The following is a 23,602-nucleotide window of genomic DNA, read 5'->3' as shown; positions in this document are numbered from 1 at the left end:
GAATAGGAATTTAATCATACACTAACTCTTGTAGATTTAGGAATCACGCATGAGCACAAACTCACACACACACACGGCAGCCACAAGGGCTGCCCATGCGCGTGCGAGCAGCAGCCCACGCAGCGCGGCCCACGCATCCGTGGCCTTGGCGCGCGCTGGGCCTGCCTTGCGGTAGGCCTGGGCGCTGCCTTGGCTGGGCTTGTGGCGCGCGTGCTTGCTGGACGATGGCCCCGGCTTCGTGCTGGGCCTTCGTCCGGCAGGCCTCGTCCGATGCTAATTCGTACGATACGCTTCCGATTAAATTTCCAGTTCCGGAATTTATTTCCGATACGAACAATATTTAATATTTCCGATTCCGGAATTAATTTCCGTTTTGAACAAATATTTAATATTTCCGTTTCCGGAATTATTTTCCGATTCCGGTAATATTTCCGATTCTGACAATATTTCCGTTTCCGGCAATATTTCCGATTCTGGTAATATTTCCATTTCCAATAATATTTTCCGATACGTACCATGTTTCCGTTTCCGGCAACATCTACGACTTGGATAATATTCATATTTCCGATACGATCCATATTTCCGTTTCCGGCAATATCATCGTTTCCGGAGTATTCATTTCTTGCCTGTGACGATCTTAGCTCCCACTGAAACCAAGATCCGTCGGTTCCGAATATTCATAGATGGAGTATTTAATGCCATTAAATACTTGATCCGTTTACGTACTATTTGTGTGACCCTACGGGTTCAGTCAAGAGTAAGCTGTGGATTAATATCATTAATTCCACTTGAACTGAAGCGGCCTCTAGCTAGGCATTCAGCTCACTTGATCTCACTGAATTATTAACTTGTTAATTAATACTGAACCGCATTTATTAGACTTAACATAGAATGCATACTTGGACCAAGGGCATTATTTCCTTCAGGAAGAATCGTATAATATGTTCTGAATTCAAAAAGTGTCGAAATTTCAATTTTTCTATCCCTTATCTGATTGAAAACGATTTTCTAAGATCAACTTATGGGAACAGAATCGCAAAAACAGGCCTCGAAGTATGAGTTTTTGAGCGTTTTTGTTAATTAACGAATTAAATTAACAATTTCAGAAAGTATTTCAATTAATTGCACGACCTAAACTACTCGGAATTGATTGAAATTTTGCCCTACTAGCTGTTCTTGGGTATATTTTAAAAATATGGTAAAATTTTCGGCCATAAATGTTAAGTATAAACCCTAATTTTATTTTCCCTAAATTTGTAATTTTTAGATCGCAAATTGATTTTTTAAAATAATTTAGATCTGGAAATTTGGTTAATTGGGAAAGGGAATATAATTTCATATAAAGTGGAAGTTTTTAAAAATTATTGGATTAAAATTTTGATTAGATTCGTTAATTTCAATCGTTACTTAAACCAAATTGGTAGAAATCTGAAATTTGAATGCTTAGAACGATTTAAAATTTTGGATTCGATTATCAAAATGTTCAAATTTTTGTTGACATTGTTCGTTCGTTAAATTTGAATATTGTTAGCCAAGATTTAATAAATTTTGCAAAATTGGATTGTCGTAAAAATTAATTAAATCACCCACTTTGTTATTTTTCGAAAATAAAAACGATTAATTTTGTTAATATCCAGAAAAAAACCTGATGCAAATATGGTTTCGTGAAATTAAAAATAATTTTTTTTAATTAGTTGGCTCGTATGGCACGAGGCAAAGGCACGAGACAAGGGGTGTGCGCTGCGTGTGGCTTGGCGTAGCCCATGCGCACTGCCTCCCCGCAGCATGGCGCAGCAACGCGAGGCAGCCAGCAGTGAGCTGGGCGTGCCAGCGCGCGCTGGCCACAACAGCGAGCAAGGCAGTGATGTTGCCTTCGCTTGCGAGCAGCGAGCAAGCAAGCAGCATTGCTGCCTTGGCTTGCGAGCAGCGACGAGCACATCGACGGGCCAACAGCAGCGATGGCTGCGGTGCGTGTGCGATGGGCTTGCGAGGGAGGGGCTTTGCTCCCCGTGGCCTCGTACGGCCCCAACGTACTTGGCAATGTTGGGCTGGGCGCAACCCTAGCCTGTATTGCACAAAAATTGGCATTTTGTTCGTTTGGGCTTTAAATTTTATATTTGCATGAAATGGCTAACGGTGGATAATTATTTAATTATTTTATTTAACTTGGGTCGGGCCGTGAGTTTAATTAAATTATCCGAAATAAAATATTGGTTTGAGTGGGAGCCGCTTAATGAAATTAAAATGAAATAATTATTTTAATTATTTTCGTAGGGCACTATTATTTTAATTAAATTAAATTTTGATTAGAATAAATTCTGAGGATTAATAATTCGGAATTGATTAATCTTTTAGGACGCGTTTTATGTGAACGTGATCTTTAAATAAATCACGTAAATACTTGCATATTTATATGGGCCATTCGTTTTAGGATACGAATGGATGAATGCATAAAATGTATATTTTATGTAATGCAGGTACTCAAAGTGACTAGTATGGCCAATTTCTTAAGATCCCAATAAAATATATTTGAATTAGATCTCTCTAACAATAGAATTCAAGGTGAGATCCCGACCTGGTTGTACGATGTGGGAAAGGATACATTGAATAATCTGAATATTTCTCACAACAACAATACAGGAGGTTTGGACCTTCTTTCTTGGAAGAACTTGAATGAAATTTGTGAATATAATGATACGGCTTACCCTAATACGGGTGCCTGGGACTCATATATATAATAATATTGTACAGTAGTACAATTATGAGTATACCCTTAGTATCCTCTATTACACTCCCTCAATCTGTGCAGGGGGAACCACGTGCAGATTGGACCTTAAAAACACAAAACGCTGATCCGACAAACCTTTCGTAAAAATGTCAACAATTTGTAACTCATCAGGGACATAACGAACAACTAAATCACCATGAGCAACACGCTCCCGAACGAAATGATAATCTATTTTGATATGTTTGCTACGATCATGTTGAACCGGATTGACCGCAAGATAGGATGCAGAAACATTATCACAAAAGAGCTTTACGGGTGCGCGGATGACTATTCTCAACTCAGCTAACAAGGAACGAATCCAGAGAGTATCCTGTACCGTGTATGCAACAACGCGGTACTTTGCTTCTGTGGAAGATTTGGAGACAGTGGGTTGCTTCTTCGAGCGCCAGAAAATGAGGTTGCCACCAAGAAAAATTGCATAACCAGTGGTGGAACGACAACTATCTGGACAACCTGCCCAATCCGCATCTGAGTAGGCAATCATGATTGACATGTCTGGGCCGGGGCGAAGGCATAAACCGTAGTCCACAGTACCCTGCAAGTACCTGTATATACGCTTAACAACCAACATGTGAGATGTGCGGGGTGCATGCATAAATTGGAAAACTAAATGCACAGCATATGTAATACCAGGTCTTGTCATAATCAAGTACTGTAAAGCTCCAACCATACTGCGATACTCAGTAGGATCGGATGATAAATCACCATCTGTAATAGAAAGTGTGGTACGACTAGGAAGAGGGGTACGCACAGGTTTAGCAGTGTGCAGATGGAATTTTAGAAGTAAATCATGGACATACTTTTTCTGACACAAAAATAAACCTTTGGAAGTACGTATCGCCTGCACTCCACCTAAATCTTTCATAGCAAACTCGGCAGGCAAAAGGGATATGAATTTGGTGATCAAAGGAGTCGAGTTGCCCGTAACAATGATATCATCGACATAAAGAAGAAGATAAACAATGAATTTGTCACAACGAAAAATGAACATAGAATTATCTGATTGACAACAAAAGAAGCCCTGTTGTAACAAAAAACAAAAAATGCTGAAGCGAAGATACCAAGCTCTCGGAGCCTGTTTCAAACCATAGATTGCTTTCCTAAGACGACAAATATGGTTAGGAAAATCAGGATAAATAAAACCTGCAGGTTGTTTCATGTATACCTCCTCAATTAAATCACCATGTAAGAATGCATTTTTAACGTCGAATTAACGAATGACCCAATTTGAGGAAAGAGCTAAAGACAAAACCAACTAGGGGTGTGCACCGGACAAAATCCGGCCCGGTCGGGACCAGATCCGGAATAGACCGGATCCGGAATCAAGCTTTTTCCGTGTCCGGTGTCCTGTCCTAAATCTTACCGGACATGACCGGTCCTGTCCTGAAAATACCGGACCGGATTTTGCCCTGTTTGTCCGGTTTTACCAATTAAGAAAAAACCTGCTGTTTTTTTTAAGTACGAAACTGCTTATATTTAAAGCATGAACCTGCTGATTTTTAAAGCATAAATCTGCTGTTTTTAAGCATTATAAACCTGCATTTTTTCATGCAAATCACTACGGTCTACGGTAGTACGGAGTAGAATGAGTACGGAGTAATTTAGTTACATCAATCAAGAACACAATGGTTCCAAAAACACATTACATCTTAAAATCCCAAAAAAATGACAAGTGCAAACAAAAGAAATAGGTTACATATTTCTCCAAATGATACAACTTGACATTCTTTCTTGCTCCGCTTTGCATTAAATCACACCAAGTGAGTCCACAAAAACGACCTCATGATCCTCATCATCGACTTCTAATTCTATTCATAGAGAAATATGTAGATAAATAATGATAAGAATGAAGAATTAGGAGTAATTGTAAAAATAAATAAATAAAAAGAGTTAAAAGCATTACCTTTCTCCATTTCTTCCAAGTCTTTCAAAGTTTCTTCCACATCAACACATGGTAATCCCCTTGCTTTAAGCCAATCATTTGCGCAAATTAGAGCTTGAACCATATTTTACACATGTAAAAACATTACACAAGGTTATATAAAGTTATAAGTAAGAGCAATAAAGTTAAATTTTCCAATTAAAAAGATGAAGAGGCATTACCAAAGGGGACAAAGAACTTCGAAATGGATCTAGATGACGACCTCCCGTGCTAAAAGCAGATTCCGATGCAACGGTGGACAATGGGATAGCTAGTATGTCACGTGCTATGCGTTGAAGAGTAGGATAACGATGTCCATTATTACCCCACCAAGTTAATGCATCCATTTCTTCTTCTAGAGGCCCTAATTGGTCATTTATGTATCTATCCAACTCACTCACATATCCAGTTGTCTCCTTCAATCCTTTAGCTCTATCAAAAAGATTTTTCTTATAATCTCCATCATTTATTTCATCAAGTGACATAGGATCTCCATTATTTCCATTTTTAGGCATATAAGAGGAATACATCATTCTATATTCATCAAATAACTTATAAGTGTAATCCTTCACATAACAACCAAGTTTCTTGCCCTTTTCAATTCCATACATATCACATAATGTCAATTCAACAACTAAGAACTTGGAGTGAGGATCAAGAATAGCGGCAACATAAACAAGCATATTCATTTTCTCCACATTCCCCCCCCCCCAATACTTATCAAACTTCTTTTTCATTGCAACAGCCATAGCTTGAAAATCCAAATCTAGACTTTTTTCCCACTTATTCAACATATCATACATAGAGGCAATCTCAGTTAAGCCTGTATTACTCGTCACATAAAATGAACCAGAAATACGACGAGTCAAAAGATAAAACCCCTTCAAAAACGTAATCAACCTCTCTACTTTCTTCCAATCATCATATTCAGGAGGCTTCTCATTTTCCTTCAAACCCTCTCCATGAGGAAGAGATAATCCACTAAAAACACGCTGAAATTTTACAGCCGTGTCTAACATGGTGTAAGTGGAGTTCCAACGAGTGGGGACATCAAAGGATAAGGAACATTTACTATCAATGTTAGCCTTTTGCACAAGTTCTTTGAACCTATCTATTCTTGCAGGAGAGTTCTTAACATATTCCACAGCATTTCTAACTCTATCAATGCACACACCATGCTCTCTAATACCATCCCACACAATAAGATTGACAATATGAGCAATGCATCTAACATGAATAAATTTACCTTGACTAACACAACCTGTTCTTTGAACCATTCTTCTTAAGTATGCACAAGCAACATCATTAGAACTAGCATTGTCAACTGTGACGGTAAATAGCTTATCTTCAATACCCCAATACTCTAGACATGCCTCAACTGCTTTACCAATGGCCTCACCTTTATGACTAGATATTGGACAAAAATTTATAATCTTTTTATTCAATTTCCAATCATTATCAATAAAATGAGCCGTGAGACACATGTAGTTAATCCTTTGAATTGATGTCCAAGTATCTGTGGTCACACTAATTTTTTGACAACTCTTAAACACTTCTTTTAACTTTTCCTTTTCACTATAATAAAGTTTCAAACAATCACGAGCAATGGTAGTACGTGATGGAATAACAAATCTAGGTATCCCTACTTGCACAAAAGCCTTAAAGCCAGGTTTTTCCACATGCTTGAATGGAAGCTCATCAATGATGATCATACGAACTAATGCTTCCCTTACATCTTTTAGATTAACAGTCCCACTCCCATAGTTCAATTTCCCACTATCATTTTCTTTCTCAAAAAACAATTCAGTTTGTTGTCCTTTACCCTTATCTTTGTTTTCAGGATTACCAATGCACCTTTCAGCATGATACTTCACATTTTTTGAACCATTTTTATTCCCATCACAAGCTAAAGTTGTATCACAATACTTACATTCAGCTTTTAGGGTACCACCCTCAACAAACTCAATGTAGTGCTGCCAAAAAGGTCCTCTCTTCTTACTTTTTCTTTTGTAGAGATATTGACGTCCCTCTTTTAGCTTCTTATCCGGAGGCAAGGACTTGCACAATTCCTCCAATTCCACTTCCGTTAGTGGTTGTACACTTTCTGCTGAAAAGACCGGCATTTTGGATTGAGAGCTCTCCATCTACAAAACATATACAAATAATGCAATTTAAGGGATTAAGTGAGGACTCAAAGTGAAAAATAAATAATGTACAAAACAATGAATCAAGCATCTTACATTACAAGAATAAGAATCCGTTGTTGATTCTTGTTGGTGTTCTAAAAAAATATGGCAGAGGGTTAGTATTATGAACAACACATTTGCACACTAGGAAATTTCAAACTCTTTTACACCACTCATTGACATTGTTTTATTTAAATTTAATTCAACACTCCAATTTAGACTAATCTTTCTTGGATAATTAATAATTACTATAAGTATTTTATTTTATTTTTTTGATGGAAAATTATTACTGTTATTATTATATTTTAGGTCAAAAACATATCCCCACATGAAAATTTACAAAATAGAAACTAACAAAAATGTAAAAACATGCTTCTGTAACTCTGTTTGTCTTTTATGTCTCCTTAGAATCTCTGTTATTGAGAATTTGAGGGCATGAGGCCTTCCAAATTTTGTAACTGACATTGCTCAATTTCGACATTATCAACTTTAATTTTTGTCCTTATTTTCTAAATTATGAAGCCAAAATCAAGAACTGAGCAAACATAAACCAAAACTACCATTTTCTGGTAATTTTATGATTAAAGCAACATTAATTTGAGAAAAAATCAGGAGATATATCTTACCAGGGAATTAGCGGAAGTCTGAAAAGTTCGAGCTAGAAGTGGTGCGCCGTTCGATGGTGGTTAAGTGCCGGTGATTTTGCTCCGGCGAGTCGGTTAGTGAGTGAATGGTGCAAAAATCTACGGTTGATGTAATTAGAATTAAAATATCATAATTTTGAAAAATATTTAGAAATTCACATCAAATAGATAATTGAAATAATAAGAAGGAGAAGAATACCAAGAACTTGCGTGAGATTCGCCGGAGACTCGTCAGTCGTCGGCTTGTCGCAGTCGAAGCCTCGAGGTGCGTCCCGGTTGCGGTCGTTGTCGTGAGTCTCGTGACCGTGCGTGGACGGTCGGAGGGTCGCGTGACGGCGTGAGTGATAGTCAGGTAATCAGATCTAGAATTGAGGGAGGAGGGAGGAGGGAGAGAGGACTGAGGAGAGTGAAAGAACGCATAAGTCATAACCCTAATTCCTTAACCCCTTCATTTTGCGTTTTTGGTGGGATTTTTATTTTTTCAAATTTTAACGGGTAAACCGGATCTAACCGGATTTATCCGATTTTTGTCCGGACCTGTCCTGAATCCGGAAAGCCCAATTTTTGATGTCCGTTACTCGGTTCTGAATCCAACGACCGGACCGGTCCGGACAATTCCGGTCCGGATCCGGATCGGATTCAGGACCCGGGTTATTTCTGCACACCCCTAAAACCAACTGAATAGTGGTTGATTTAACAACAGGGCGAAAAGTCTCAGAATAATCTATACCCCGGACTTCCCACAAAAGTGGAGCCATCCACTCGTAGAGCCTTGGTTCTGGTTGCCATGAGTCCGTTGAAAACCACCGCGGCCAAAATTGCCGAGACCGAAGCCACCGGTCCGACCACCGTGTCCACCGGAAGGGTAACTACCAAATTGTGTCGAATTGACCTCAAATAGGCGGCGTAGGGTCGGGTTTGAGGGGTGCCATGTCAAGGTGGTTGCATATTGGTGTTCGCCGACGTGTTGTGGTTGTGTGACACCAATCTCCGGTGCGCCAAAGGTGGGGCGTGGCTGCGAACCGGGCGGTGCCTGGTGGGTGTCGAATTTGTTAGAGGTGGGGTGGAAGCTATTGATTGCAAATTCGAGGTTTGGTAATTTGTTGCGGAAGCGAAGAACGTAAAGACGTTTGACGAAGAAACAAAGAACCGGGCTTTTTTTCTTTCGTAGCAATTATCAAAATTATGGGTTGACTTTTCCAACTGATTTGTGTGCACAAGAAACAAAGTCTGCAAATAACTTTGATAAAAGATGGTGTTTGTGTGCACAAAAATCAAAACCTGCAATTAATTTTGATAAAAGAGAATGGCGACAAAATCACGAAGGTTAAAAGTAATTGGGTTTTTGGATCTAAAGGAAAACCTACGTTCTTGATACCATGTGAATATAATGATACAGCTTACCCTAATACGGGTGTCTGGGACTCATATATATAATAATATTGTACAGTAGTACAATTACGAGTATACCCTTAGTATCCTCTATTAAAATTGATATTCGCTCTAACTCTCTGCAAGGGTTGCTTTCTTTGCCACCATCCAAGACCTACGTGTTTATGGCTTCGAGAAACAAATTTCATGGTGAAATCACCTCGTCGTTTTGTAACTTGACAAAACTGCAATATCTTGATCTATCATACAACCAGTTGAATGGCAAAATACCCAAGTGTTTGGGAAAGTTGAGCCGCAAGCTAAAGGTCATGGATCTGCAATCCAACATGTTTCATGGAGATATTCCTATCAAGTTTACAAAATATTGTGCCTTGAAAAGCATTAACTTGAATAACAATCGATTTGAAGGAAAAATCCCACAAACTTTGAACATGTGTCGGAGCTTGGAGGTACTTGATATTGGGAAAAATCCCACAAACTTTGAACATGTGTCGGAGCTTGGAGGTACTTGATATTGGGAAAAACCACTTGATTGATACATTTCCTCACTGGTTAGATGTTCTTCCAAAGTTAAAAGTCCTTGTCCTTGTCCTTGGATCAAACAATTTTCAGGGCTCGATAAGTGATAATCTCAAGGTTAATAAAACTCCGTTTCCCAAGCTGCAAATTCTCGATCTTTCCGGGAACCAGTTCTGTAGGAAACTTCCAGGGGGATGCATCAAAAAATTCAAGGCAATGATGGTAGTAAATAATGAAGACAAAAATGGCCAATACATAGGCGACTTGTTTTATTATTATCATGACTCTCTTGTGTTAACTGCCAAAGGATCAAAACTTTACTATGACAGAATCTTAATCGTTCTCGTTGCCTTAGATTTCTGGAATAACAAATTCGATCAGTGGAGAAATCCCAGATTCTGTTGGGAATCTTGTTGCACTAATAAGCCTAAACATTTCACATAACCGCCTCACAGGTCATATACCTCCATCACTAGCCACTCTTACTTCACTCGAGTCTCTAGAGTGACTCTAGACCTATCGTGCAACATGCTAGCTTGAAGGAAATATTCCACCACAATTCGGAGCACTAACATTTCTTGCAAAATTCAATGTCTCTAAAAACCATTTGGAGGGTCAGGGGATGATCCCTCAAGCCACTCAATTCAGTACATTTTTGAGTGATTCATATGCAGGGAACCTCGGATTATGTGGATATCTGTTGCCAGGATGTGGAAAAGGGAATACTCTTGATCATCAACCAGATACACCAACATTCAAAGAGGGAGTAAATGATATCTTTGACATTACAAGGATAAGCTTGTGGAAAATCATTAGTGCAGGATATGGTGTATTGAAATTTTGAAATTAAGTTTCCGTGGAAAACAAATTCTTTAACTACACTATACATTTGACTTCGATTGGGTCAATTTCATTTTGAGTCATTCAGTTTCGAGTGTTGGGTAGCTAAAATCCATTTCAAACTTTGGTTAGCTTCAAATCATATAATTTCGAATAAGTTGGTTCTAATCGAGTTATTTTATATCCACAAATTAGAACATGTGCCGGTTGAAAAATAAAGCTATTGTTATGTATTTTTAACATCCAAAAACAAATTTTTATCGTTTAAAAGCATACACATTTTATGTATAGTTATTTTAACTAGTTTTTAGCCCGTGCAATACACGGGTTATATATTTTATTAAACGGTTTTTTCATGAAATGCCCCTGGGGTTTTACGAAATTCACCAAATACCCCTTCGTGTTTCAAAATACATAGTATACCCCTATTTAAACTTAAAGTGCACCAAATACCCCTAGACTTAACGGCCGTTAGGACTCCGTTAGTGTTACTTTACCTTTATACCCTTACTCACCCAATATTCTACATTTAACTATTTTTAAAAAAAAAAAGTTTAAAAAAGTTTTTTCTCTCTCCTCCCCTCTCTGTTAGTCGACCCATCTTCCACCGGTTCCTTCTTCTTCTTCTTCTTCTTCTTCTTCTTCTTCTTTTTAATCATTTCAACAGAAAAAAAAAACTTGCACAATTCTTTTGAGATTTTGCACTATCTTCCTCATATCATCATAAATCTATTTCCCCAAAACCCAGTGCACTATCTTCCTCATATCATCATCATCGTCGATCATCATCATCGTCGATCATCATCATCATCATCATGAACCAGAAACTCTATTTTCTCCTTGAACCTAGAAATTTTGTGGGAGAGTCATTTCTTACCATTTAAATTCAATCCGTTACATAATTCCGTTCAAATTTAGCTCGATTTCGTTCGAATTTGTTGAATTTTGAGTCGATTTTGCAAGCCAAACCCTTGATTTCGAATTTGGGGGTTTTAATTTGTTATTTGTTTAATGTAATTGGGCATGTATAATTGATGTTAAACATATATATATACTCACGTTTCTTGCTTTTGCTTCTCATAAGCAGCGATTTCATAAGCAGAACCTTAGTGCCGTGGAAGTGGTGTTAGGTTATGATTCATATGACATATACATAGATCATGCGGAAACAACCATTAACCCAGGAAACATATTATTTACACATAATCATATAGCATAATTAGATGCATACTCTTTGTTGCGTGCCTTCCCTAGCTGCGCCCGAACCGAACAAGAACAAGTCTTTTAGGACTCCAAGTGTCGTCCCTCCGTAGAAAGTCCACAGCACGTCCGGATCCGCCTTAAGATTGACCAACTAGAATCGCCCTTAAGGTACTCAGAAAATTCGGCACTTTTGAGCAAGATGTGTGTTTGATTTTCTCTCAAAAACTCACTTTTGAATACTTGAAAACTTGTGTATAAATTATGAGCCCTAGGCCTTTATTTATAGAGTTATGGAAAAGGAATCGTAATCCTAGTAGGATGCGAATTAATTGGAATTAGAATTCTACATGAATTCTACTTAATCAATTTATCCAATAGGAATAGACATTTAATCATACACTGACTCTTGCAGATTCAGGAATCTCGCTTGAGCTGAAACTCACACACACACGGCAGCCACAAGGGCTGCCCATGCGCGTGCGAGCAGCAGCCCGCGCAGCACGGCCCACGCATGCGCGGCCTTGTGCGCGCTGGGCTGTGGCGTGCGTGCTTGCTGGGCGATGGCCTGGCTTCGTGCTGGGCCTTCGTCCGGCAGGCCTCGTCCGATGCTAATTCGTACGATACGCTTCCGATTAAATTTCCATTTCCGGAATCTATTTCCGATACGAACAATATTTAATATTTCCGATTCCGGAATTAATTTCCGTTTCGAACAAATATTTAATATTTCCGTTTCCGGAATTATTTTCCGATTCCGGTAATATTTCCGATTCTGACAATATTTCCGTTTCCGGCAATATTTCCGATTCTGGTAATATTTCCGTTTCCGGCAATATTTCCGATTCTGGTAATATTTCCATTTCCAATAATATTTTCCGATACGTACCATGTTTCCGTTTCCGGCAACATCTACGACTTGGATAATATTCATATTTCCGATGCGATCCATATTTCCGTTTCCGGCAATATCATCGTTTCCGGAGTATTCATTTCTTGCCTGTGACGATCTTAGCTCCCACTGAAACCAAGATCCGTCGGTTCCGAATATTCATAGATGGAGTATTTAATGCCATTAAATACTTGATCCGTTTACGTACTATTTGTGTGACCCTACGGGTTCAGTCAAGAGTAAGCTGTGGATTAATATCATTAATTCCACTTGAACTGAAGCGGCCTCTAGCTAGGCATTCAGCTCACTTGATCTCACTGAATTATTAACTTGTTAATTAATACTGAACCGCATTTATTAGACTTAACATAGAATGCATACTTGGACCAAGGGCATTATTTCCTTCAGTCTCCCACTTGTCCTTAGGGACAAGTGTGCATTTCCTAATTCCTTTGTCGCTCGATGCTTGCTCTTGAACATAAGGTAAGAGTTGTCATCCTTATTATGTCCAGAGGTGTTCCTCGGTTTCAGAGTTCAACTGATCAAATAAACAGATAATCATAGCCTATGATTCATCCGAGCACGGCCATGCATTTCACAGTTTCTAGCTCTCCGAGTGGCCTTGTACAACTTTTAAGCATCTCTTCCCGATTTATGGGAGGACAATCCCAATCTTGCGATCTTGAGATTAGACTTCGTTTGATAGGTGATTACCTGAGCGTTGCCTTTATAGCCTCCTTTTACGGTGCGACGGTTGGTCAACGTCAAAGCAACCAGTTCTCAAACAAGTAATCTCAAATCACTCAGGTATTGAGGATTTAGTGTCTAATAATTTAATGAAATTTACTTATGACAGACTTTCATCTCTTACAGTAAAGTTTCATAGGTCTTGTCCGATACTAGTCTTCCCAAAGTAAGTATCTATGCAAATGATTATGACATTGCCATGTCCACATAGTTCAAGAAACAGAACTACTAGTCATCTTGCACTCTAATCGTCTAACGTTTTCTATGCGTCCAATTTTATAGAAAACTCCAATTAGGGACCATTTTCAACCTTTGACATTCAAGTTCACTTGATAGACATTTCTTAGTCACAGGACTGGTCCTGACAGTCTATCTTGAATATATCGTCAAATTGAAGGGACTCATCATTTAATACTAAACCAAGATTAAATGGAATATGAAAATACATTTCATATATGATAAATGTTCAACACCAATGTTTTACAAGCATGGGCCTCAAACCCATCTTCTAAAACAGTTCATGGAATTCAAAGCTATGCTTGATTTCCAGTGCTACAATGTGAGTGTTGCTTCTCACTTGTTGCATAGGTTTAGTTATCATGCTTTGCCAATCTTAATATCCTTTTCATCGAATGTTCTTCGAGATATGATGATAAGATCTTTTCGAGTTTGTTTATTATGTGATCTAGTCTTTCTTACTTCGATGGTGGTTTTACTCATTTTGCAATGAAGAACCATTAAGTTAGCAGACGTTTTTCTTGCTTCAAGAGTGGTTCCACGCATTTTTCAATGAAGAACCATCAAGCCAGCAGATAGGTGATCTACCCAAGTTCAGTGAAGAACTTTAAACAACCCTGTTTTATTGCTTCTTAGGCAATAATTACTTTTACTTCAACTGCATAGGTTGCTAGTGATGCTTTGTTTGGAATTACTTATCCAAGCAGTTCACAGATATGTGGAATACTCTCAACTATATCTTAGAACATAGAAATCATTATTTTAATTTCCCACGCAACAACTCATGGTCTCCAACCCATGTTGCCATTTCAAAACACGATGCTCTATAGCTCGTCCTTATCAATGGTTAACTCCAAAGGGTCTTGCTTGATCCTTTGCCAGTGTTTATGCGTGTAGCATCAATATTTAGCGTATCTTTATTTCCTTGAATCAAGAACTATTCCTATGTACCTTTTCAAGTACCATAAGTATTCTTGGTCTCAATCTAGTTGATCTTCACTTAGATCAATAGAGATTGGTATATGTTCGTCATGCCTTAAAGTCATACGATACGTTTTTGGCGATCCTCATATTATATCATACATGATAAATTCTTTTGCAGAATAATTCCCAATTGAATTCTATTCATGTAACTTTAGCTCATTCAATTTTAGTAGATACTGAATCCAGCTAAATTCTTTGACATATAATATAGGTTAAGAATCTCATTTAGACTCTTTGATGTTTAACTTAGTAAATGCTTATACATAGTTCAAACATTCTTTACTTAGATTTATTCACATGGGTCGAATATCTCCAATGGAGACTTTCGTGTTTGATTTAGTAAATGCCATTACTTAATCTAAAACAATATTATAAGATCTTTGTAAATAGATCTTAATACCCAATATGTACTAAGTTTCGCCATGGTCCATCATTGATGAATAATTTCAAATCTAAGTCATTAGCATTTGAATGTTATTTCACAATAGAGAGATATGTGTGTGATACACATAGGACCAAATAAGTTTTTATGTACTCCCACTAAACTTCTTATACATCTATAAGAATCATGTACATTTTATGAAACTAAAATACTTATTAGCTTCACTAAAATACAGTTCCAACTCCCAATTGCTTGCTTAAATCTGTACTTAGATTTTATAAGCTAGCTTTCTCTTTCAAGCATTTATTTGGATCCACAAATCCTATGACATACCATGTACATAGTTTATTCCAACATTTGATTGAGGAATACGTTTTGTCATCCAATTGCTATATGTACCAATATGCAATCATTGCTTGAATTATAGACTTGAGCATTACGATTATGCATGAGGTTTCAACACAATCCATGCCATGAATTTGCTTGTAACCTTTAGCAACTAATCTAGCTTTGTGTGTGAACACAATTCCATGTTTGATGGTTTTTATCCTTAAAACAAACTTGCAACCAATAGGTGTGAAACTATTCTTGCAAATCAACAAAATTTCAATTTTGTCATCAAAACATTGAGTATGTTTTATGGCCTCTAACCATTTAAAACATTTGAGTCTATATATGGCCTCTAACCGTTTTAGGGAATCTAGGTTTCGTCATAGCTTTCTTACAAGTCACAAACTCATTAATCTACATGATAATAGTTTGACTGCAAGTTGTAGGTTTCTTCACTATTTAATAGAAGAATCTCATAGTTTCATTGACCTGATCTCTATGTTTCTTTACTATCTAATAGAAGAATCTCATAGTTTCAGTGACTTGAATTCTATGCCTACTTGGGTATAGAACATCAAACATTAGAATATCAATAGCCACTTGAAAGTCCTTTGAATATTCTGTTCTCTTTGAAGCACTTGTAAAGTCTTCTAAGAGATATCTATTCTTTAAAGCCACTTCTAAAGTCCTTAAAGAATAAGTTCGGTTTTTCTGAAGCACTTCGAAAAGCCTCCGGAATGTTCGTTTATGTTTGTTGTTCGCCTCGAAAACTTTCGAGGTCTATTTTCTCCCACTTGTTATTTTGGAAACGAATTTCCAAAAGGACATTATTTCGAGCAAACAAACATTATGTTCTCAAAAATTCGTGGTAGAAACAATACCCTTGTGTCTCATTTGAATAAATCACAATGAAACATATATCTAGACTTGGGCCTTAGTTTGTTGAATAACCAACATTAAGCTCCCACTGAGTTTAGCAACTCTTTAGATATATATAATTGAAAAGATATCCTGAGATTACTTTTCAATAGCTTTGACGAATTTGGTTTAGTTTGGTGGTAGTTGAGCATTTTGTTTTAGAAATTATAGGAAAAGTCTTTATGATTCATCATTTGATCGAATCAAGTACTAATTGACTCCGATCATTCCAACGTAGATATGCCATATCTTATGGAGCTAGATTGTGAAATTACAACACACAATCATTGATGATCATATTTGGTCTCAAGTAATCATCAACATGATCTAACCTAGATCTTTATGATTTCTTGCCAAGTGGATTTTATACTTCTGAATCTTTGAACTAGCCAAACAGATTCAACTTATATCACATTTGAGTAAATAAACCTATATTCACTCAAATCCATGTGAAATAATAAAGTCATAAAACCTTTCTTTAGCTTTGAACTCTATCGTCTAGGCGTTCTAATAATAGTTCATATTCTTTGTTACTTTCAACACGTAAGACTAGCTTGTCTTAAGTTGATCTAGAAATCAACCAACTTTCAAAAGTCCATCAAAATAGAGCTTATGAATGTTAACTTGTTGATATGGTCTAAGCAACAATGCCAAAGATTTAATGGAACTCAAATCAAGGGTTTGATTTGAACCTAGTAAAGTTCTTTAAAGAGTTGTTTGTTTTAATCAAGCATATTGACTCAACCTGTAATTGACCATTTCATTCAAATAAACAAACAAACATTGTTTTTGTTCTTCTGAATGTGAGTCTTTCTGTGTTTGAAGCAGAAATTTAGGTATGCTGATTATGGAATAAAATAGCCATTTAGTTCCAGCCTTTGAAAGGACTTAAAACAAACTAGATGACCCTACAACTAATGTAGCATTTCCATGCTTCATTTCCCACTTGTAGGTCATCAGTGTATCCTAGCTTCATTTGTTTGAGTTATTACCGAAGTAAGAACCTCAAGCGGTATATGATACCAAGGAAGTTTGATTGCTAGGTCACTTCTCTTTAAACTTATAGGTAGAACCGGAATCGTAAATTCCTTTCATTTGTTCCTTTGTTTTCCTATTTCTTGTACCCTTTCTTATAGTCTTAAGAATTGAATTCTTTAGTGTTGACTTTTATACTTTGTTAGACATGTCCAATGTCACCCCAACAAGGTTCTTTACCATTTATGTTGAATATTTTGTTTCAACTAGATGATCTTACCAGAAGCTTCTAAAGTTCTCTAAGCATCGATCTATTCGAATGTCTAGGGACTAGACTCATTCGAGAATTAAATGGAAAAAGATATTAGGTTGTTAACCATTGGTAAAGCTGAGCGTGTTAAACTCAATGCTTCATGATCTCAAAACTACAGTGTATTTTGAATTCACAAGCACCAATTGGTTTGCCATTCGATTTTGATATTCGAAAACAACCATAAAAGTCGCTATAAGAAACGTACATTTTAAATTGCTCACTTTCTCTCTTTTCCGTGAATCGTTCTTGGATTCACTACCAATCGAGGAAATTTACTGTTACCTTTCTAAAAGGATTTATTGCAGTGCAAGATATTTAATTATAAACAATAATTAAAACATACATTGAAGCATGCAAAGTCTAAACATTTATCATGAATAATAACTTGAAATTAAAGCAACCATGCAATTCAAACAAGTTATTAGCATTTTATTCGATTTTATTGTTCCGGCAGGTGTGAATAAAATGATTCCAAGATCCTAAAATCATTGAAGAACTAAGCACAGTTTGTCGACTTAATCCTAAAACATCTTAGGTAAGCAAAAGCCTTTTGCTAATAGTCTAGAAACTACTCTTGGTTGATAGGTACGTCTAAGAACTTGTTAGGTAAACCTATCGATTTTGCCACGACATAAAAGGACTCCTTACTTATATCGTTGAGTTTCACCAAAACTAACATGTACTCACAATTATTTGTGTACCTTGCCCCTTTAGGACCAATAAGTAACACCTCGCTGAGCGAAAACTATTACTAGATTGATGTAAAGGATATCCAAGCAAGTGTATATTTTGGCATGGCACCTTTTAACTCAATTTTTAAGTTTGGAACTTAAGGCTCTTACTATGTTGGTTAGATTTTAAGTGAACTAAAATCCTTAATCATGCAACATAATCAAGCTTATGATCTCATGCGTTTTAAGACATATTTAAAACAATAAATAACTTAAAACATGCATAAGATATTTGTGATCTAGTATGGCCCGACTTCATCTTGAAGCTTTGACTTCAAAGTCCGTCTTGAAAATCTCCGTGGGAGGCACCATTTTCTTCAAATAGGATAAGCTATAACTAATTACAACTATTTGATGGTTCGCAGACCATATTTGAATTGAAAAATAACTTTGGTACTTTAGACCAATTACATTCAAATTAATGGTACGCAGACCATATTTTCTATCCTATTTGGGCCATACTAGTCACTTCATAACCTGCAAAACAGTACATATACAATATATACCATTCACCCATTCATTATCATGAATGGCCCACATAGCTGGTTAGTAAAACACATTATGCATCACGTAAATATTTGCAGCAATTAATCAAGGTCACCAATAATCTACCAATTATTCAGTCCTTATTAATTCTAATCGAGTTGTTTTAACCTTAAGGATTTGTAGACCTAATCAAGAGTTTATGACTAAAAACGCTCCCACTCAAACCAATAAATTCATATGCTTTACTAATTTTAAACATAAAATTGTATTTCTAGTCTAACCGGAAACATACAAATTTAATTAAAATTTAAAGCTCATATAAATTTATAATTGAATCCAAAAATTTAATTTAATTTCAGTCGCATTTAAATTAATTCATGATTTTAATTTTAGTAAAATAATTAGAATAAATTCCATTTATTATAATTATAATATTCAAAATTAAAATCCAAGAAATTAATTCAAATTATTAATTTTAAAGTTAATTAAAATTACGTGAACTGAAATTTTCAAATTAAACATTCAAAACGATCTAATCGAAACGCAAACACCCTACGCGTTGCACGCCCATGGGCCGTACGCACACAGCCATTGCTGGCCATGTGCGCGCAGCCCATGCGCTCGTAGCATAGCTGCTGCTGTCCCAACGCAAGCCTCCGCACAGCGCCCCATCGCACGCGAGCTATCGCTCGCAGTGCGCGCGCGAGATCGCTCGCTGGGCGCGCTGGCTCGCTCGCTGGCGCGCGAGATCGCTCGCTGGCGCGCGAGATCGCTCGCTGCGCGCGCGCGAGCCATCGCTCGCTGGGGCGCGAGATCGCTCGCTGGGGCGCGAGATCGCTCGCTGGCGCGCGAGATCGCTCGCTGCGCGCGCGCGAGCCATCGCTCGCTGGTGCGCGACATCGCTCGCTGGGCAGGCGACGTCGCGCGCTGTGCGCGCGAGTGATGCTGTGCGCAGCGCTCGTGGCACGCGAGCTTGCGCTCGCTGCGCGCGAGGCTGCGCGCACTTGTGCGAGGCAGCGCGCGTTGTGGCGCAGCTCGCTTGCTGCCCACACGCGACTGCCTTGGCTCGCCCCTCGCCCATGCCCATACGTTCATTGCTCGTGGCACACGACACAAGGCAGGGCTGCTGCCTTGCGCTCGTGCACTACGCCCTTGCTCATTGCATTCGTGCCGCACGGGCGACGAGCTCCCTTGCTCGTCGTCGCATGCCCGCATTATACAACACCCCTTAAGGGTAACACGAAGCGTCCATTGCTTCGTGCGTGCAAGTTATTTGAACGAATCGCATAAAAATTTAAAATTTATATTTAAAATTAATGACAAATTAATAAATATTATTAATTTCATAATTTTAGGGCGAAAAATCGAAAATTTATTATCCAATTGATTTCCGATTGATATGGATTCAAGTCTAGGTCATAAAAATTTAAAATTTATCGTAAATTTACAATTTTTATGGTGGTTTTTAATCATAGGTTTCTAATTAAATTACAATTAATTATGAAAATCAAACTAATTCTAAATTATTCTAATTTTCAACAAATTAATCATAATTACAAATTAGATTGCATAATTAACAAGACTAGGCATTCAAACTTGTTAAACATATGCAGTAGGTCAATCAAAAATTCAAGATTTATCAACAGGAATCGCAAATATTTAATTTAACATCTTAAATTTACGAAATTTTGCATTCGAAAAACTAAAACCTTCGAAAAGTCATAGTTAGGCTTCGAATTTGAGAATTCTGGGTTCGGCAGAAAAATACTATTTTTGTCAAAATTTTAGAATGCCTTTTACATGCGGAATTGACACAAAAATCACTCAATTCGGATGAGTAATGAAGAAACTGCCGAAAAACTGCGTACATATAATTAAATAAACGCAATTTGCAATTAATTAACAATTACGAAAATTAATCACCCCTTTTAATTCTTGCAAATTTGTAATATTTAACCATGTTCATGCAATTTAGATTATGAAAATAATAAGGGGCTCGTGATACCACTGTTAGGTTATGATTCATATGACATATACATAGATCATGCGGAAACAACCATTAACCCAGGAAACATATTATTTACACATAATCATATAGCATAATTAGATGCATACTCTTTGTTGCGTGCCTTCCCTAGCTGCGCCCGAACCGAACAAGAACAAGTCTTTTAGGACTCCAAGTGTCGTCCCTCCGTAGAAAGTCCACAGCACGTCCGGATCCGCCTTAAGATTGACCAACTAGAATCGCCCTTAAGGTACTCAGAAAATTCGGCACTTTTGAGCAAGATGTGTGTTTGATTTTCTCTCAAAAACTCACTTTTGAATACTTGAAAACTTGTGTATAAATTATGAGCCCTAGGCCTTTATTTATAGAGTTATGGAAAAGGAATCGTAATCCTAGTAGGATGCGAATTAATTGGAATTAGAATTCTACATGAATTCTACTTAATCAATTTATCCAATAGGAATAGACATTTAATCATACACTGACTCTTGCAGATTCAGGAATCTCGCTTGAGCTGAAACTCACACACACACGGCAGCCACAAGGGCTGCCCATGCGCGTGCGAGCAGCAGCCCGCGCAGCACGGCCCACGCATGCGCGGCCTTGTGCGCGCTGGGCTGTGGCGTGCGTGCTTGCTGGGCGATGGCCTGGCTTCGTGCTGGGCCTTCGTCCGGCAGGCCTCGTCCGATGCTAATTCGTACGATACGCTTCCGATTAAATTTCCATTTCCGGAATCTATTTCCGATACGAACAATATTTAATATTTCCGATTCCGGAATTAATTTCCGTTTCGAACAAATATTTAATATTTCCGTTTCCGGAATTATTTTCCGATTCCGGTAATATTTCCGATTCTGACAATATTTCCGTTTCCGGCAATATTTCCGATTCTGGTAATATTTCCGTTTCCGGCAATATTTCCGATTCTGGTAATATTTCCATTTCCAATAATATTTTCCGATACGTACCATGTTTCCGTTTCCGGCAACATCTACGACTTGGATAATATTCATATTTCCGATGCGATCCATATTTCCGTTTCCGGCAATATCATCGTTTCCGGAGTATTCATTTCTTGCCTGTGACGATCTTAGCTCCCACTGAAACCAAGATCCGTCGGTTCCGAATATTCATAGATGGAGTATTTAATGCCATTAAATACTTGATCCGTTTACGTACTATTTGTGTGACCCTACGGGTTCAGTCAAGAGTAAGCTGTGGATTAATATCATTAATTCCACTTGAACTGAAGCGGCCTCTAGCTAGGCATTCAGCTCACTTGATCTCACTGAATTATTAACTTGTTAATTAATACTGAACCGCATTTATTAGACTTAACATAGAATGCATACTTGGACCAAGGGCATTATTTCCTTCAAGTGGTACCATGTTCGGTCTTGTTTTAGGTGACGCGAGCCAAATGGGGTTCTCTATTAAGTTCTTCAGCATCGATGTATGCTTCCTGTTAGCCTTCCTTCTGAATGTGCAGTCAATAAGGGATTACAGCCATGCCAATATTCTGATCAATGTGCCTTTCAAGAGGATTTCATCTCCATGACTGCAAATTATGTTGGGAGGATTGTTAACAGGGGAGGTTACTTTTGGTCTCTTGGATTGCGTGCCTTCTTGTTAAGTAGAATACTAGTGCAACTAGGATAATAGATTTAAGATTGTACGTTAGTTGAATTAGCCTAGGATTATACTACTGTGATATTCCTAGTTTGAGTTAAGTTAGAACTCTCATACTTGTACTATATATTCTGGTTGCCTAAACATTAATTAACAGAATTTGAGTGGTATTTGTCACTTCTACTTCTCATAAGCAGTTGTTTCTTTGGATATTTGGTCCTATACCTATGTTCTGTAGTTGTATATGTTTGGTTGTGTTGTTTTATTTCTTGGATTTTACAGTTGAGTTCAGGGGTTTGAGTGATGAGGAGTGTATTTTAGATGATACTCCGTACAGATGAGGAACAAGCTTTGTAATTGGGTTTGATTTCTGTAATAGTTTCTTATATTGTGGTGGGTGTTTGTGCTGGATAGGTTGGCTTTTGTTATAGGATTATTAGAACACAAAGTTTTGATGAATTTTGGTGAATTGAAAATAGGTGATAGCTTGATTTCAATGTTAGGTTCACAAAATCATGTCTCAAAAGCTGCTTGCCAATTCTCTTTGATAAACATTGGTTTGCCATTTTTGTTTGTGTTCTAAGGGTGTTGTTTGCAGTTGCCAGGGCAACACCCAAAGCTGATGATCTCTGGTTTTGTCATTTTATTATGGCCATTGATCTTGGTTCTTATAATGAACTTCCTGCATATTTAGATTTTGATGTAAACACAAAATTACTGATAGCATACGCAGTTAGAATTAAATTCTGTAATTTAAAAGCAGTTTGGGTAGTTGGTACAAATAATTTTAATAATAGGTGTATATTGTGCAATAGGTTTATAATTAGGTGTATTTGGTGAATTATAAACATGACTTAACGGAGGACTAACGGAAAGTCATAATAGGGGTATTTGGTGAACAGTACGAAAAAAATAGGGGTATACTATGTATTTTAAAACACGCAGGGGTATTTGGTGAATTTCGTGAAACCTCAGGGGCATTTCATGAAAAAACCGTTTATGAAATCTACATAATGTGTATGATATATAAAAGTTAAAATGAAAGTTAACTAATTAATTATTTCACCATTGATGAATTAATAATTTAGGATGATATTTATATGAAATAAAATTAATTAAAAGTATATGGAGAGTCACGTAAGACTTTTTATTTATTTAAATTAAATTAAAGGATAAATAGAACAATTAAAAAAGGAAAAATATATAAAAATAAGAAGATGACACGTGACAAGAAAATCATTGTGTTTTAAAATATTAGTATAGATTGCATGTCTTTTGGTAATTGTATGCTATTTTATCAAGGAATTTTGTATTTTGGATTATATTTCGTTAACTTTTTTTACCTTGTTGGGTTGATTATTATGTAAATTGGTAGACGACAATTCTATTTTATCCTTAGTAATTCAATTACGAGTTCAATTAATCATGTACTCTGTCTTACTTTGATTTCAGCACTTATCTCCAACATTAAATTACATACTCT

At 37.2% G+C, this 23,602-nt stretch overlaps 1 protein-coding gene across 1 annotated transcript; it reads right to left on the bottom strand.

Annotated features, from left to right (window-relative positions):
- Positions 1-2,786: 2,786 nt before the first annotated feature.
- On the bottom strand, positions 2,787-4,701 carry LOC110777474 (uncharacterized mitochondrial protein AtMg00810-like). The gene is made up of 3 exons (XM_021982080.2): positions 4,692-4,701; positions 4,568-4,596; positions 2,787-3,809 (listed from the first exon to the last, which is right to left on the bottom strand). The coding sequence occupies exons 1-3, from the start codon at positions 4,699-4,701 to the stop codon at positions 2,787-2,789; spliced, it is 1,062 nt and encodes a 353-aa protein (XP_021837772.2).
- Positions 4,702-23,602: the final 18,901 nt, after the last annotated feature.

The sequence above is a fragment of the Spinacia oleracea genome, chromosome 5 (genome assembly GCF_020520425.1).
Source record: "Spinacia oleracea cultivar Varoflay chromosome 5, BTI_SOV_V1, whole genome shotgun sequence".
NCBI lineage: Eukaryota > Viridiplantae > Streptophyta > Magnoliopsida > Caryophyllales > Amaranthaceae > Spinacia > Spinacia oleracea.
This window is presented reverse-complemented; position numbering and strand designations above follow the sequence as displayed.